This window comes from Manis javanica, chromosome 2 (assembly GCF_040802235.1).
Source record: "Manis javanica isolate MJ-LG chromosome 2, MJ_LKY, whole genome shotgun sequence".
NCBI lineage: Eukaryota > Metazoa > Chordata > Mammalia > Pholidota > Manidae > Manis > Manis javanica.
Window position 1 is genome coordinate 6,876,422 of NC_133157.1, and position 15,501 is coordinate 6,891,922.

Genomic DNA, 15,501 nt, shown 5'->3' on the forward strand with positions numbered 1-15,501 from the left:
AGTTTTGAATTCAAGGGAATAAAACCTATCTGCTATTAGGGAGCCCAGGGAGCCAGGAACGGCAGAGGTATTTCAGGGACAGGAGACTGCTGCCCATTGTGGCGTGCGACCTGCCCAAGACCCAGTGAGCCTGCTTCTCTGTTTCCAGGCCAGGACCCTTTCTCAGGCGGCTCCTCAGGACCAGCCAGGCTGTGTGTGACCTGCTGCCTGACCCGAGCTAGGCCCTTGAGGGGTATCCCAGGAACTGACTCTAAGTTCCCCTGCGGGAATAAAGGGGCTGCGGGCCTGCCTGACAGTGTACCCCTCTGCAACCACGTGAGAAAAAGATGCCCTGTACAACCATGCCTCCGACAGATGGGAGACCTCAGGGAAGGGGGAGGCTGACAACCCCTGCCCCTCCAAGAACTCCCTGGAATCTGCAGGTCCCTGAGGAGGGGAGCCACATTCCAGGGTGAGTGGCAGTAAGAGAGGAGGTGCAGTCAGATGGCCCTTCAGACACGGCAACTGGGGTGCTGAGAGATGGGGACCAAATTTGGTCCAGTTCTGCCCAAGGAGGGAGGTGGCCTTGACTAAGCCCCAGATTCAGGTTCTGTGACCTAGAGGCACAGTCAGTGCCACAGGCTCTTTTCAGTGCTCGGTTCTGAGGAGCAGGGGGCTCGGGGAGCATCCACCTTCCCAACACACACAGTGTGAGGCCACCAGTGAGCAAAAACGACAAAACGAGTCGGGGTTGTGTGCAGGGCCAAGTCACACTGTGTGAGGGTCCCTGGTGGGGTTTTAGCCCAGCCTCCCCTGTACCCACATCAGTCCCAACACACCCTGTTAACAGCCTAACCCTGGCTGTTCAGAGCCAGGGTTAGCTCTGAAATCTCCCCCAGGTTCAAAGTGCTTAGCAAAGCAGGGCACCAGGCTTCCTCCTGCCCCAGCAGATCAGACTGACAGCCACGCCACGTCCCCCAGGGTAAAGCACACCCCCAGGACCCGGGGGCAGGAGGCTGAGTGTCGGTGCAGTGGGAGGGGGACAGACTCCTCCCTCCCAAGCAGCCGAGAGTGGTGGGTTAGTCAGAAAGCAGAGCCACCTGGGGAGGTCAAGAGTGCATTGGTGAAAAACCAGTGAGGCAAGGAGAGAAATAAGAGGAGAAAAACCTTCCAGACAGATCATCCCCGACTTCATACTGATAGACACGAATGACCCGACGATATGCTATGCTAGTCAAAGGAAAGACAGCAAATGAATACGCCAGGGTGGGGCAGGGGAGCACCCACACACCACAAGGCCCAAGCCGGCGGGGCCCGGGCAGGGGGACCTGGCAGAGGCAGAGCCGATGGCCAGCCTGGGAGGACAGGCACCTTGGGGAAGCTCCCGAGGGGCTGGGTCAGACAGGACCGGGCTGGGAAGAGCTACATGGGAAGGGGAGCATGGCACCTGACGGAGACAAGGCCAGGGCCTGCAGACACAGCCACAGAGGCCAGGGAGGAGAGCAGATGCCAGGCTGGTTTAGGAGCTCCAGCTGGAAAACAACCCCTAAATCCCAACCCACTCTGCTACAGGTCTGATCGGGGTGGGCACACTTCTCCACTGCTGCCTTTAAATACTGTCTACAGAGCCTCTGGAATGCTAGTCTGAGCCGCTGCAGCCCCACTACCCTGGATTTGCAGTGGGCCTGGGAGTGAATGCAATGACCCCCCCCACACACCCAAGCAGAGGAGGCTGAGGCCTCGGGGAGCAGCCCACACCTGGACTGGACAAGCAGCCCTGGGTCTCTGTCATGCAGAAACCCTGGGCACCTCTGCCCTCTACTGGGGCAGATCATCCTGTCCCCTTCCCCTGGGAAAGCTGGGGACAGTCTCAGCCCAGTGGGGCACCGGGGAGAGGTCAGTACAAGCTGGGGACTTACTGCCTCAGCCTGAGCCCCCTAAACATGGTCATCCGCTTTATGTCCACAACCTCCTAGGGGTTGAATATGGTTCCATAGGGGACACGGGACAAAGGCAGAAGTCCAGTACAGTCCCAATGGCTAAACAAACATGGGGACCCTTGGGGGCTTTGGACTGCAGCTCTGGCCTTCTGGCTTGGTCACGCTCCCTACCTGAATCTGATGAGGAAGTGGGAGTGGCTCCCCTCCCCAGACTGCAGGCTGCCAGGGACAGTGGGCTGTGGGCAAGGCACACACTCCTTGTAAGGTGACAGGGGACAGAGGTGGGGCCAGGGCAGGAAGGCCCATCCTGGGATCTGCAAGCCAGGCCACGGGGGCACAGAGGGCATGGGACAAGCACATGAGACTACCACATCATGAGCCCAGAGAAATAAGAAAACAATATTAACCCATCGAGGAGATACGTTCTGTGGAGATGGGGTCCAAGCAGCCGAAGACAAGGTGGTGTCCAGACAGCAGCAATTGGGAGGTGAGGGACAAGGGAGACAGAAAAAAGAAAAACAAACCAAGAACATCAGTACCCACAGTGCCCTCAGCTGCAGTCCCACCCGATCCAGGCCAGCCAGACTTGAGGACACAGCTCCATCTGCCACCCGCCGCTGCAGCCAGACCAGGCCGCACTTCCAGCCCTTCTTTCCTTGCTCTGCGCATGCCCTCTGGTTTCACGCAAAGCTCCCTCGCCCTGGAGCTGGAGGCCCAAGGACTCAGCGCTGGGGACCAGAGTCCCAGGGCCTGCACAGTGGCCAAGGGCTGCCACCTGGTCTCCTGGATCCACTGGTGGAAGGCATTGGCATGCTGGGCGAACTCCTGGCGCAGCTTGTCATTCTCCTCCTGCCGGCGCTGCTCCTTCTGCAGCTCCAGCTCCCTTTCCTGAGGACCGAAGAGAGGCAGAGGCCATGTCACCCCTGCTCCCCATCTCAGACAGGTCTACCTTTGGGAAGTGACCAGCTGGCCTTAAAGTTTGAGAAGCAGGAAGGATTGTCCTGAGGCTGAACATAGGAAACTCCGCTTTGGGGGTTGGAGGGACGAGATGTAGCCTCAACCCAAAGACGGCCTACAGGGGAGGTGCCCGGGAGCCATTCAGGGAGCTCACAACACTGCTTTCTCTGCATGCTCGCAGCCCACCCAGGAACTCTGGCAAGGCACGGAGGGAAGTGACTGAACGTGGTCATGCGGTGGGCCGCTAGGCCGACATACAAGGGAACTCATGGTGAATGAGACTACGCTTCCGCCTCCCCCCACGCCAAGAGGTGCCAGGCCCACAGCCCCAGGAAGGAGTGCAGAGCAGCGGGGAAGGGCACCTTGATGATCTTCTGCAGGTTCCTCCAGGTCTCCTCCAAGGCCTCCATGGTGAACCAGGTGTAGGGGTTGGAGGCCACGCGGAAGCTCTTGATCTGGAGGTCCAGCTCAGCCAGCTGGTTGAAGTCGGCCTGGGCTGAGCTGAGGGAAGAGCGGAAGGCATCATGGGCCTCACGCAAGGCTTTGATCTCTTCCAGGGAGTTGCAGCGCACGGGGTCTGTTAAATCCTCCTCTGCATTTTCAAACCAGCTGTTGAAGGCAGAAGCCTTTTTGGCAAAGGTCAGGAAGAGGTCCTCCACCTGGAAGCAGAGGAGACCGAGTAAGGACAGTTGCTAGGGCCTGACATGCCTTGGGCAGAAGGGCAGGTGGAGGGCTAGGAGGACGTGATAGGCTGGGCACAGCTTCTGGGGAGTAGGGGCTGGGACAGCTCTCAGCTGGCACAGCTCCTTTCTCTTGCTTCACTCTGGAAGTCCTCAAGCTTCTCCCCGCTGCTCCCCCTTCCCCTTGGTACGTGCCAGTTCACCCAGGCTCACGCAGGCAAGGGGCCCACTGCTGTGGCTCGAGTTGGCTCCATGCCCCTGTGCAGAACCTCCACCCCAAGCAATGGCAGAGCAGGGCACACAGGAGCTGGGCTTGCCTTTCCTCCATGGTGGGGCAGGCGAGCCTTGCTGGGCCCACCCTTACCTTGCGGAAGTGACTCTGAGCCTCCAGCAGCTTCTTCTTCCGGGTGGCTGAGTTGGCCAGAAGTTGGCTCCATCTTTTCATGAGGGAGGCGTGCCGGGCCTCGATGGCCTTTGACTGAATGTGCTTGGCAGCCAACAGCTGATCTTTGAGGGCAGTGATGTTGGCAATGCCCTCCTGCTGGAAGGCCTGCAGGCCAGCATCAAAAGTTTCCTGCAACAAGGAAAGAGAAAGCCAACCACAATAAGGGCAACGAGACTACAGTTCAGGTGGCACCAGCATCTGGCCAGCCTGCTGCCTAAGCTGCCTGTCCGCCCAGAGTCCCCACCTTCCCCCGACATGGCCACACCTGCCCACTCCTCTGCATCTCCTCCAGACGGGCATCTCCCTGTCACTTTCAGCCTCAGGCCCTCCCACCCAGCACTCCAGGCAGGCTGAGGTATCCGGGGCCCCCTGAACTGCCAGGCTCTCCCCAACTCTGCCTAGAACACACCCTGCTTCTCCACCTGACCACTTCCAGCTTGCCCTTCATGATCTAGCTCAGATGTTGTCTCTTATGGGAAGGCTTTCCCTCCACAACTGTGGCCTGTTGGAAACAGTCAGACACCTCGTGGGTGTTGAGTCCGCAGCACATTCCCCGTGCGTGCCCTGTGAGCACCAGCAGGCTGCAGCAGAGCCTAGTACAGAGGTTCCCTGGGGACCAGGCCTGCATCTGGGTCCCTGCCAGGTCCCTAGGGCCTAATGTGTAACGGCCGAATGTCTCAGTGGAATATGCTGACCGTCATCCATCTACCGGCAAACACCATCTGTACTCCCTTCAGTCAGCCAGCAGAGCGCCGCGACCGACCTGCTTGGTGAGGAGAGTCTGGACGGAGGATAGATCGCGGCCGTGATCATCTGTCTTCAAGCTGTTTTCCTTCTCACCTACAGAAGAACCAAGCATGGGAAATATACCATTTTGTTTCGGTACAGTGAGATGAATTAAGTAGAAAAAAACCCCAGATACACTGTTACTTTGTTTACACTAAGTTCTAACATGACTAGCAGCAGCCTCTGAGCCCATGCTAGGTGGCTCCTCCCTGTCGCCCAGGCCCATTTCCCGTCTGTGTCATGAACAGGTCCTTCCAGCTGGTCCTACATGTTTCTGTTGCTACTTATGTGACAGCAACTGTTACGGTCATGTGGGTCCGGCAGTCAGGGTCCAGTTCCTCTTGGTCTAGACTGTACCCTGGACCCATGTGGCTTGCAGTGTGACGTGGTCTGGTGGCTATGGGAGCACCAGTTTTGTTGTGACGCTTTCTACTTCCAGCGTTGAAGGGCCTTGGGTTTTGTAAACCCTCATGTTGGCCCAGTGCTGGGTTCCACTGGGACCCTGCTCTCTGGCTTCAGGACCCTGGCTCCTTCTGGCTGCTGCCAGTGGCAGCCAGTTACCTGATATGCCCACATTCAATCCGTTTCTTCTCTACAGAAGAAAACTGACTGCACAGGGAGAAGATGAGCTGTGGCTCTGGAACAATCTTCCTGGCCGGCACAGTGCTTACCAATCCAGGACTCCACCACGTCAGCCTTCCAGTTGAACTGAAGGAAGGCCGAGTTCTCATCAAGCTTTGCCTTCCGCTGTGCTGCAGCTTTCTCCAAGTCAGCTACTTTCCCGTTCAAGGCCTTCATCTTTGCAGAGATGTTCTCCTCATGGTGATTGTTCTGGGCCATGAAGAGAAGGCGCGCTCTGGTCGGCCTCACCGCCTGCTGCGGTCACCTGGCCGGCCCCCCTCCCTGCCTGGGGAGGTACTCAATCTCCCTAAGCTGCGCTGTGTCCCCGCCCACCACCAGCGGGAAGAACGATGGGTAAGGCTTTTCTTTGAGCAACACAGAGCAAAAGCTTTAAAAGATGAATGCTGACCATTCCACCTAGAGGAATTAATTCTGAAGAAATAACGAGGAATGTGTTGCAGTATTAAGTGACAATGAGGTAGTCATTACTATTATTTTTGATTATTAAGCCCCAAACACTGATTCAGTTTTGGTTAAACCTGTACTTGAAAACATACACCATAGGTTAGCATAAAATAGAGAAATTCAAAGGAGAAACGAAGACCTGTCAGGTGAACGGCTGTTCACAAACCAGTCACCTCACACGTTTAAAGAAAGGAGAACATTAGTTGGGGGTGCAGTGGCCAGTGAGTCACGCACAGGTCTCACCTGTGTCTCTACCTGAAATGAGCTTCATGTTAGTTTATCCACCTGTGAGTTCAAGGAGAAAAAGCTCTCCAGTGAACATTTTTAACTGCACTGTTACCTCCTATGGACCAAACCTCAAGTCAAAACAGTTGTTAAAGTTGCCTGTCTTGCAGTGCTGAATGTTTGCCACTGTGTCTCAGTGGTGGGCGGTGCCCAACCCGGGACCGAGGGCACCACATTTAGTTGGAGACTTCAATGTGTGAGCTGATGTCACCACTGGTGAGAAGGCACCAAGACCCCTTGTTTTCTGCTTTCTCCCTAGAGGGCTGTTTGAATGAAACAAGCCTTGGGATTTTAACAAACTCACTTCTAGAACATCTTGTAGAGCCAGGTTTTACAGAATGACATAATCTAACTAAACAGGTATCTATCTGTCTATCCAGGGCTCTACGGGGAAGAAGAGTCTGGAAGGTCAGGCATGAAGATCTTACTAGTGGTCGTCTCTGGTGGTGGCTTTATGGGTGATTTGTATGCTTGCTTTTTTTTACTACCTCTATAAACAGCTCATATGACTTGAGAAATAAACCGAGGGAGTGGCCATATGGGAGTGCTAAGGCCACACAGATGGACCAGCAGGGGTGCCTCTCTGCTCGATTAAGACCGAAAAAATAACTTTACTAACTGGCTTCAAAAAAGGAGAAATAGCGCACTAGCCACAGCATCTTCAGACTCTTCTTTAGGAAACATAGGAATGGAATTGCTGTTCGTTTCTGTGCAAACCAGTGGTGAATATCCCAGAGGATGAGCTTTGTGGGGCAGGTATAGTACCAGCATGAGGACGTCCTGGAGCGGGAAATGAATATATTCCCAGCAGGCCAGGCTCACCTTCTTTACGAGGTCTTGTCCATTAGTGCAGACGTCGTTCACACGATCCTTGTGGACAGTGAAGTCTGTCTCAAAAGCTTCATGTTTCTTCAGTAAGCCCTAGGATGGGAACAGCAAGGCCAGTACTGAGAGGCTGGCATGTGCCAGTGTGCCAGGTACCAGGGACGGAGGTTAACTAAAGGTGTCTCCTCCTGACCCCCAAGTCTAGCCAGGGACTAAGCCGGCAGGTGCAGAAATAAGTAGGTAGTTGTAATGGTAGTAAGGCCAGGATGCAGTCAGTGACCATCAGTGGGGTGGGCTGGAGAAGTGACATCAGGAAGGGAAGGTCTTTCTGAAGGGGTTAAACTCTTGCTAATTTATCAGTACAGTGTCCCTCTTCCCCTCTAGAAGACCACAGAATGAACACCAAGCAAGCTTAAGACAGCACCAACTGATCAGTGACACTCAGCCCAGAGGCCATCCTGAGCATATCTAAGGACCGCCCGTGTCCCTTTTCCTCAGCACAACCGGAGCTCTGCAGACAATGCCCTTTGCGTTGCTTCTAGAGTTCCCCACCTCAACTCCTACATCACCCCGACTAGCTGGAGGATTCCACTCTGAGGACGGGGCTCAGGGGTGACCCTGGTTCTCGGAATGCTGACTCTACTTCCACAGCTGAGGGCATGGACTGAGGAACAGGTGACCGCAATGTGCAGCTCCTCCTATCAAGAGGTGGTCTACTCATCCGCGAGACCGTTGGCTGTCGTGTGACTGCGTGCAATGCCTGAGACCAGGCCATCAGGCCCCTGCAGCATCTGCCGTGGCCTCTTTGGGTGCTGCCTCTGGAAGCTGGCCTAGCCGGCCAGGGGATGAGAGGCCACATGGAGGGGAACCGAGACGTCCCAGCCACCAGCTGGGACAGCTGCTGGCTGCTGCACACGGGATGCCATCATGGCTCTCTGCCCAGCTGCCCTGCACCTCAGCACACTGTGGGAGGGCCCCCAGTGAAAGCGCAGAAGTCATGCCTGCCATTTCGCAGAATCATGGGAAGTAAGAAAGTATTTAGGGGTGTGTTATGAGTTAAACCGTGTCCCCCAAGAAGGTATCACTGATGAAGTCTTTATCCCCAACACCTACGAAATGTGGAAAGGAGCTCTCTGCAGATAGATCAAGTTAAGATGAGGTCATTCGGGTGGGCTCTAACTCAGTATGACTTGTGTCCTCATGAGGAGGAGGAAGACATTGGGACACAGGTCCACCCGGAGAGAGTGCCAGGGGCAGACAGACACAGACACAGAAAGTGGCCATGTGGAAACAGGCAGAGACTGGAGGAATGTGGCCACAAGCCAAGGAGTCCCTGAGGCCACCAGAGCTTTGAGAGGCAAAAAGGATTCTCCTCAAGTTTCAGTGAGTAAGGCCCAGTCTGCACCCTGATTTAGAAATCCTTGCCTCCAGAATTCCAAGACAACATTATTTCTGTTTTAAGCTACCCAGTCTTAGTACTTTGTAATGGCAGATACAGGAAACTAAGAGTGTTCTAGTAACCTGTGTAGTAAATACTGCCCAGTTGACACAGGGCTCTGTGAACTGGGGCCGACAAGTCAGCCCAATTTTGTCCACAGAGGGGCAGGGTCTCTGGCATGACACCTGAGGGCCGAAAACCACCTCTGAGACCGTGGCTGCTGGCTGTGCTCTCCTAGCATAAACACGGCCAGCGAGCAAACCAGCAGGACACGGTGACCGGCAGGCAGCTGCTGAGGGAAGGCAGGAGGCGCCCGCAGGTCCTCCGACCTGGATGGCAGCAAGAGTGTCTCCATAATCTTCACTGGCGACCAGCGTCATCTTCTCATTGATCCACGCTTCTTCCTCTTCCACATTGGCTACGAACTGCTGATATTCCAGGGATTCTTCTAGCCGCTGGCCTCTAATTACAGGAGATACAGGGAAAAAAACAGCCATAATCTCCACCCACTTTGATTCTGAGAGTTAACATATGCTTATAAATATGACAACTGTGGAATGTAAACAGTCCAGTCAAGCAGTAACACAGTGTTGTTCAAGCATGGAATTCTAGAACCATCTGCTTGGTCTAGAGCCACATAACGGAACCAGTCAGCACAGGCCTGTTAGAGGTGGCTCTGAAGCAAGCCAACCGTGGCATCTGCCCACCCTGGAAAAGGGCCCAGGCCCATGAGGCAGGGGGGCCTGGAAGCTGTGCGCCTGACCCTGGGGTGCAGACCTTCCATGCTGGGCCCAACGCACAGGCTGCTTCCCCAGCCACTCACCGAGCCGCAGCCAGCTGCTTCAGTTCTGTCCAGTGCTCCACAAACTGTGCCAGGCGCTGCTGGATCTCTTCCTTCCCAATGGTGTTATCATCAGACAGCTTCTTTCCAGTGTCCAGGACGCCCTGGAAGATGAGAATGATTAGACGAACAGTTATCACCAGCTACTTCTGGAAGCTTTCAGGGAAAGGCCTCAGCATCAAATTCAGAACCTCTCCTTCCTGGTCTGTGATGAAGGGTCACCAGCACTGTAAGATTTCTCTGTGCACCTGGGCCCACTGACACCGTGGCCTTCTCAGCCGCAGAGGCCCTCCTCACCTGAATCGCAGGCTCATGTGCAGCCAGTTCTGCCTCCAGCCGTTTGTGCTTCTTCCGCAGGTTCTGAACGCCTGTCAGGTCTCGGCCATAGTCCTCAGAGCTTACCAGCAGCTTTTTCTCCCTGAAGAACACAAGCACGCAGGCGGTCACTCTCTGTACCTCTGTGTTTTCAAATGGAGATCTTTGGTCAAAAGAGCCATGAAATGTACACACCCTATGATGTCCCCCACCTACAAGTACCAACCTCTCCAGGAAAATCCTCACTAGTGCTCGGGAACATAAACACCTGTTTCCCAAGCGAGCAGCACCTATGTATACAACTAGGTGCACCTGCGCTGTGCGACCCCCCACAGAGGGTGTGGTGTGCTGACAAACAGGGAGGCACCAACGGCAGCGCCCTGTCAATCCTACTTCCTCAAATATGCATGCCATGCATAGAAGTATATAAAGATACTGCTGTAAGTCACATTTTAAAGGAAGTGAGAAATTAAGAGAATTTTGTCCTTAAAAATAATTATTTACACATTCCATCTACTTAGACTGACATTTTTGGGTGTGGGGGGAATTACTAAAAAAAAAAAATTCTCAAGAATTGATCTTCCCCAGGAGACCAGGCTGTCTCCTCCAGACAGGAGCGCACGACTCTTCCTGGCAGTCTGGGGCAGGGTTTGGCAAAGTGATGGGTGACCATCGCGCATCACAAGTCACTACCACCTAGAGGCTGCCTAGAGGTCTTCATCATTGCCCACCCGGACCCCAGGAGAAGGGCCTGAGGTGTCCAGGTGCATGTGTGGCCAAGCTGAGCCCACACCCTTTCTGTCACACTTCCCTGTCTCCCCTCCACCGTTCCGGAGAGACTGAAACTTCAGGGCCGGGAGACCCCGACGTCCAGACTCTCACTCAGCCCTGCAGTCCCAATACGGGCCTGCAGTAAAGGCTCGGGGCCTCCTTGAGGACCCTGAGCAGGAGGTCCCAAGGACACATACTTGATCCAGGACTCCTCATCATCCATGTCCCGGAAGAACTGGTGCAGGCGATGGGATTCATTCAGCTTGGCTCGCCGGGAGGCTGCCATGCTCTTGATCTTCTGGAAACGACTGTTGATTGTGTCCCGCTTGTCCTTCACTTGGGAGGTGTCAAAAGCACTGCTGGTCATCAGACTGTCGGCTTGGCTGTTCAGGTCCTTCAGACGGTCCTGGGCAGGGGACACAAGGGGAAGGGTCAGAAAACTGGGTCTCCCATTGTTATCTGCTTAAAAATAAGAACTCAGGCATTCTTCGCTGTCAGGCTGGTGTAAGATTCCTTCGGTTTATTGATGTAGAGTGTTGATATTCTCAAAGTGTGGTATATAGACCCCTGCGGTTCAAAGACTATTCCCACAGCAATACAGAGACAGCATCCGCCTTGCTGTGGGGACGTTTGCACTGATGGTGCAAAACAACGGTGAGGCTGTTGACGCATTGGCTCCAGGCTGTAGCAGCAGAAATATGATTCTTGGCTGCCATGCACTCGCCATAAAAAGTGCTATTTCACGTACAAATATTCTTTAAAAAGCAGCCAAGTTGTTAATGTTATTAAATGTCCATCTTTGAGTACACATCATTTTTGTATCCTGTGTTGTAAAATGAGAAATAGAGCCCTCCTGCTGCACACTCAAGCTCACTGGCTGAAGAACAGCATGCGTTTTGAGCCAAACTAGCCACTGTTTCCATGGGCCACCATCTCTGCTTGGCAGAACCACCACCAGACAAACCATGGTTACCCAGGCTTCGGTATCTCATAACTACTTTGTTGAGAAAAAAGTGAACCTGGCACTTCAGGGAGAACTGGGTTTGTTGCTAATGATAAAACTTGAACTTTCGTGAGAAAATGACAATTTTAGAAAATTCACATTCCACCTCCATGTGTTTATTAGTAGCTTCACTGTGTGAAGATTTTCCTGCTGATGGTTGAGATGTTATCAAATGCAGTGCCTGATACCATGAAATGAAATGTGTCAACATTCAGAAAATCTACGTAACTCAGTGAACCATTGTTTTCCAAATGATTTTGTAAAGTTATGTGTGGCTAAAAGAGCCATTCAGAGTCCAAGATTTTAATACACAAGTTTAAATATCGGATTGATAGGGTTTCAGAGTCCACTCTGCAACTAACCTCAAAGCAACCACCACTCAGAGTCTGGCGTAGAATCAGAGCATCCACAGCGACCTGAGCTGAAACACTGCTCCCTCCCTTCTCTGCCCACCTGAGTGAGGCTCTTCGTCCAGCACACACAACATGCTGTGGTAAACTGAACTCAGAAGCAGCCACAAGAACGCTGCTGTCTTCTATGAAGCTGGACATTAAAGCAATTTGCAAAAATATGACCAATGCCACTCTTCTTACTATACCTCTCTCCTTTGAATTTTTAAAATGAGTGTTACTTCATAAAAATGTTACTTACGTTAACTTGTAATGGGTTTATTACTTTCAATAAATTCATCAATGTTTTTCTCAATTTTACTCTTATTTTTTATTATGAAAGTCACAGACTCACGAACTACAGTGAGAGTTCAGCTTCTGTGCACCCGTCATCCAGCTCCCCTCTAGTAACAGCTCCCACAGCAAGAGATCAAAACCAGGGAACTGACATCGGTACAACCCACAGGCCTTACTAAGTCTCACTGGTTTTCATGTGCACTCATTCCCGTGTTTCTGTGAGGGTATGTATGTGGTTCCAGGCAATTGCACTGTATGTCTGGATTTGTGTAACCCCTTCTAGAATCATGACATGGTCACTGTTCCATTAGTACAGCAGAACTTCCTAGAACCCTTATAGTCACACCCCCACCCAGTCCCTAACTCCTGGCAACTACTACTCTGTTCTCCATCTCTACAATTTTGTCATTTTCAGAATGTTATCTGAATGGAAACATAGTAAGTAAACCTTTGAGATTGTCTTTAAAGTTTAACTTTTAGTTTTTAATAATTGTGAGTATCAACAGATAAAATCCGTATGAACAAACTCTTATAGTTCAGTCTTTGAGAACCCAGCTTTAACTGCCGGCCAGCATTCTCCTTCCCTAAATGCCCTGGCTCTCTGAGTCGTGCCTAGCTGTGTCCCAGACACCAGTCTGGCCACCTGTTCTGCTCACCTCGTGGGCAGATATATCCGCCTCCAGCAGCTGATGTTTCTTCAGTAAATTGTTCACAGAAGCCAGGTCTTTGCCATAATCCTCAGATGCTAGTAGGGCCTCCACCTGTCAGTGAAACACAAAGGGAAAGGCTACTGCATGGTGCACGTTTCTGTATGTGTGTGTATATATATATATGTGTGTGTGTGTGTATATGTGTGTGTGTGTGTGTATATATATATATGTGTGTGTGTATATACATACACACATATATACATATATACATACATGGTTCACTTTGTGTTCTGGAAAACCCAGGATGCTCAGATGTGTGGCCAGGTCTTAGGCCAGCTGTAAGCTTCTCTGTCACAAGTTGTTATTGTTATGCCTACTCAGCTTGTACCACCACTCAGCTAAGATGCTCTCCCTTTCTGTCAATCAAACTTGGACTCAAGAGCCTTATGAATTGAAATACTACAGCTACAGGCAGTGTCCCTGAGCCTTCATGGTGGTACAGTGGCAAAACGTATATTGCACTTCAAAGGATCTCCTCCAGAGACTAAAGAATTAACAGTGTGGGGAAAGATTAACATACAAAAATGCTGACTCTAGCAAAACGTATACCACCAAAAAGCAGGGAGCACCTGAATGTCCAACAATATGAGAAGAGTCAAATTAGGGCCCAACTCTGATGGACTTAAACAGTTATTCAAATGTTTAGGAAGAGGTTTTAGTACCTGGGATAACATACACTATTAAAAAAATTACATTGTGAGCTCAACTATTTACAAAAATACAGCTACAGAAATGTTCATGGAAATATGTATAGACTGGAAAGAATCAACAGTGATGGTCTCTGAAAGTTTCTATTTCTTTATATTTTTTGTACTTTGTGGATTTTTACTAATGCTGGCTTCTCCCTGGGCATAGACTCATTAGTGCTCCTGCCACGCAGACAGACCCCCTCACCTCTTCAATTTGCATTCCCTGTGCAAGTGGGTGACCTACAGTCCAGTTCCCATAAAAAATAAGCTCTCTTGTCTCTAAACATGCGATCCCTCTGCTTATCAATCCCTTACAGCACACAACTCACATTTGGTGATGGAGATTTCTATTAAAAGGGGCATCGGCAGAGTGCCACCTTCTCAACCCCTGCTTTTTTTGGGTGTTGCTGACTGTCCTGATATCTCAATGACCAGAAATCCTCTGAGAATGGGAAGCGAGACTTGGCATTACCTCGGAAAGCCAGAAGTCAAAGTCCTTGATTCCAGTATTGAAATTCTGCTGCTTGTTGGCTTCTTTCAGTTTCTGGCTCTTCTCAGCTGACTTCTGCACCAGGAATTGCCACTGGTCCGCTAGGGCAGCCAGCCGGGCCTGGGGAGAGGAGCCGTCAGAGCCGGTGAGGCCACGGGGAGAGCCTCTCCCAAGGCCAGCTCGTGCACTCGCTCGCAGAGACAGGAATGCCCACGGGGCCCATCACCACCCGCGGTCTGTCTGTAGCACAGCCAGAAGTCTTCTCATCTGTTTATGTTCTTAGGACCTTATTTCCAAGCCATCATCAAATTGACAAGAACATGCTGACAGTCAAATTCAACTGCTCCTTCCTGGGCCAGGTGAGCTGGCAGACCCTACCTTGACAGCATCCTCGCTGCCAGCACAGGCACCACGCTCAATGAGGGAGTTGCCCATGTCGATGACCCCGCGGATCCGGTCAGCATTGGCATGAAGCTCTGCTTCGAAGGCCTGGTGCTTCTGGTGCTTGCTCTAAAAAGTACCAAACAAAACAAAATAAAACAAAAACCCTTTCAAAACCAGGTCCTGCTAGGTTACATCTTTTCAGGGAGAAGGGATTCTCAGAAGGGAGTGGTAGAAAACTTAAAAGAACTGGGGACGGGTGCCAATATTTTTTGTAGATGGCAATCAGAATTTGTGTGAAGTATTTTCAGGGTCAGTCTGTTGGGACTTCAGCAGAAAGTCTGGGCCAGGAGAAAGGAAATGTACCGGCAGAGGAGTAGGTGAACTGAGTCAATTCTTAATCAACTGGGCTGGCTATCTGGAAATGAAGTCCAAGAATTACGCACGTTCTAACATTTTGCCAAACAGCCAAGTGCAATTTGGAATACTTGTACATCAATTTCCATCTGAGGCTTTCTCCTTAGTGGACAGAAGACCTATCAAATGGCACACGTATGGCACTCTCATCACCTCCAGCAACCATCGGTGTACTGACGGAGGAGACGCCTACAGCTGCTGCAGACCCTGGCTCTGCTGGATTCTCATCTAGTAGCTCTCATGGGTCAGGGTCAGAACTTCTGGGTATTGTCAAAGTCCAGGCTTGACTCTAGGAATTCAGTTTTCCTCAGGAAAGAGGGCTGGGAGAATGAAAAACCGGGGCTGGGTTTTAAAGGACCTATGAAGAGACAGAGGTGCAGAACCACCACAGGAGACAAGCGCAGGGACAGAGCTGGGCACAGTTCTGGGTGAGAAATGCAGGGTCTCAGAAAGTGTTACTGGGAAAAAAGAACTAAAAGAAAAAAAGCAGTACAGCTGGGGGGATTCTGCATCAAATGTTTAATTTCAAGGGCAGCAACAGTTAAGAGGATGGAGCCACCCGGCTGGTGAGAGGCAGCATTACCATCTAGTGTCCTGGTTGTGTACCCCACACCTGAGACCAGGCTGAGGACAGAAGGGCCTCAAATACCCGCTCTTTTCCTGTTTCTAGTTTTGACCACTCTTTGGTTCAAATCCCATCAATTCTTCTTTGTTCTTCCATTGAAAGCAATTTCTGAGTTAGATTTGACTGAAGAGTCCCTTCCACTAGCCCTTGGG

The 15,501-nt window shown here is 51.8% G+C and overlaps 1 protein-coding gene across 8 annotated transcripts in view; it reads right to left on the reverse strand.

Annotated features, from left to right (window-relative positions):
• The window catches only part of SPTAN1 (spectrin alpha, non-erythrocytic 1), a 56,797-nt gene that overhangs the window by 2,097 nt on the left and 39,199 nt on the right, over nt 1–15,501 (reverse strand). For 4 of the 8 annotated variants that reach the window (XM_037008030.2, XM_037008029.2, XM_037008028.2 and 1 more), the window contains 15 exons: nt 14,305–14,436; nt 13,909–14,046; nt 12,694–12,798; nt 10,546–10,754; nt 9,560–9,680; nt 9,245–9,366; nt 8,751–8,883; nt 6,981–7,079; nt 5,459–5,618; nt 4,765–4,841; nt 3,921–4,130; nt 3,239–3,535; nt 2,695–2,807; nt 2,327–2,344; nt 1,147–1,209 (listed from right to left, as the gene is read on the reverse strand). In XM_037008030.2, the coding sequence (XP_036863925.1) occupies nt 1,147–1,209; nt 2,327–2,344; nt 2,695–2,807; nt 3,239–3,535; nt 3,921–4,130; nt 4,765–4,841; nt 5,459–5,618; nt 6,981–7,079; nt 8,751–8,883; nt 9,245–9,366; nt 9,560–9,680; nt 10,546–10,754; nt 12,694–12,798; nt 13,909–14,046; nt 14,305–14,436 (1,997 nt within the window). The remainder of the gene's footprint in view (nt 1–1,146; nt 1,210–2,326; nt 2,345–2,694; nt 2,808–3,238; nt 3,536–3,920; nt 4,131–4,764; nt 4,842–5,458; nt 5,619–6,980; nt 7,080–8,750; nt 8,884–9,244; nt 9,367–9,559; nt 9,681–10,545; nt 10,755–12,693; nt 12,799–13,908; nt 14,047–14,304; nt 14,437–15,501) is intronic. The other 4 variants (XM_037008034.2, XM_037008033.2, XM_037008032.2 and 1 more) reach the window with 1 other exon arrangement.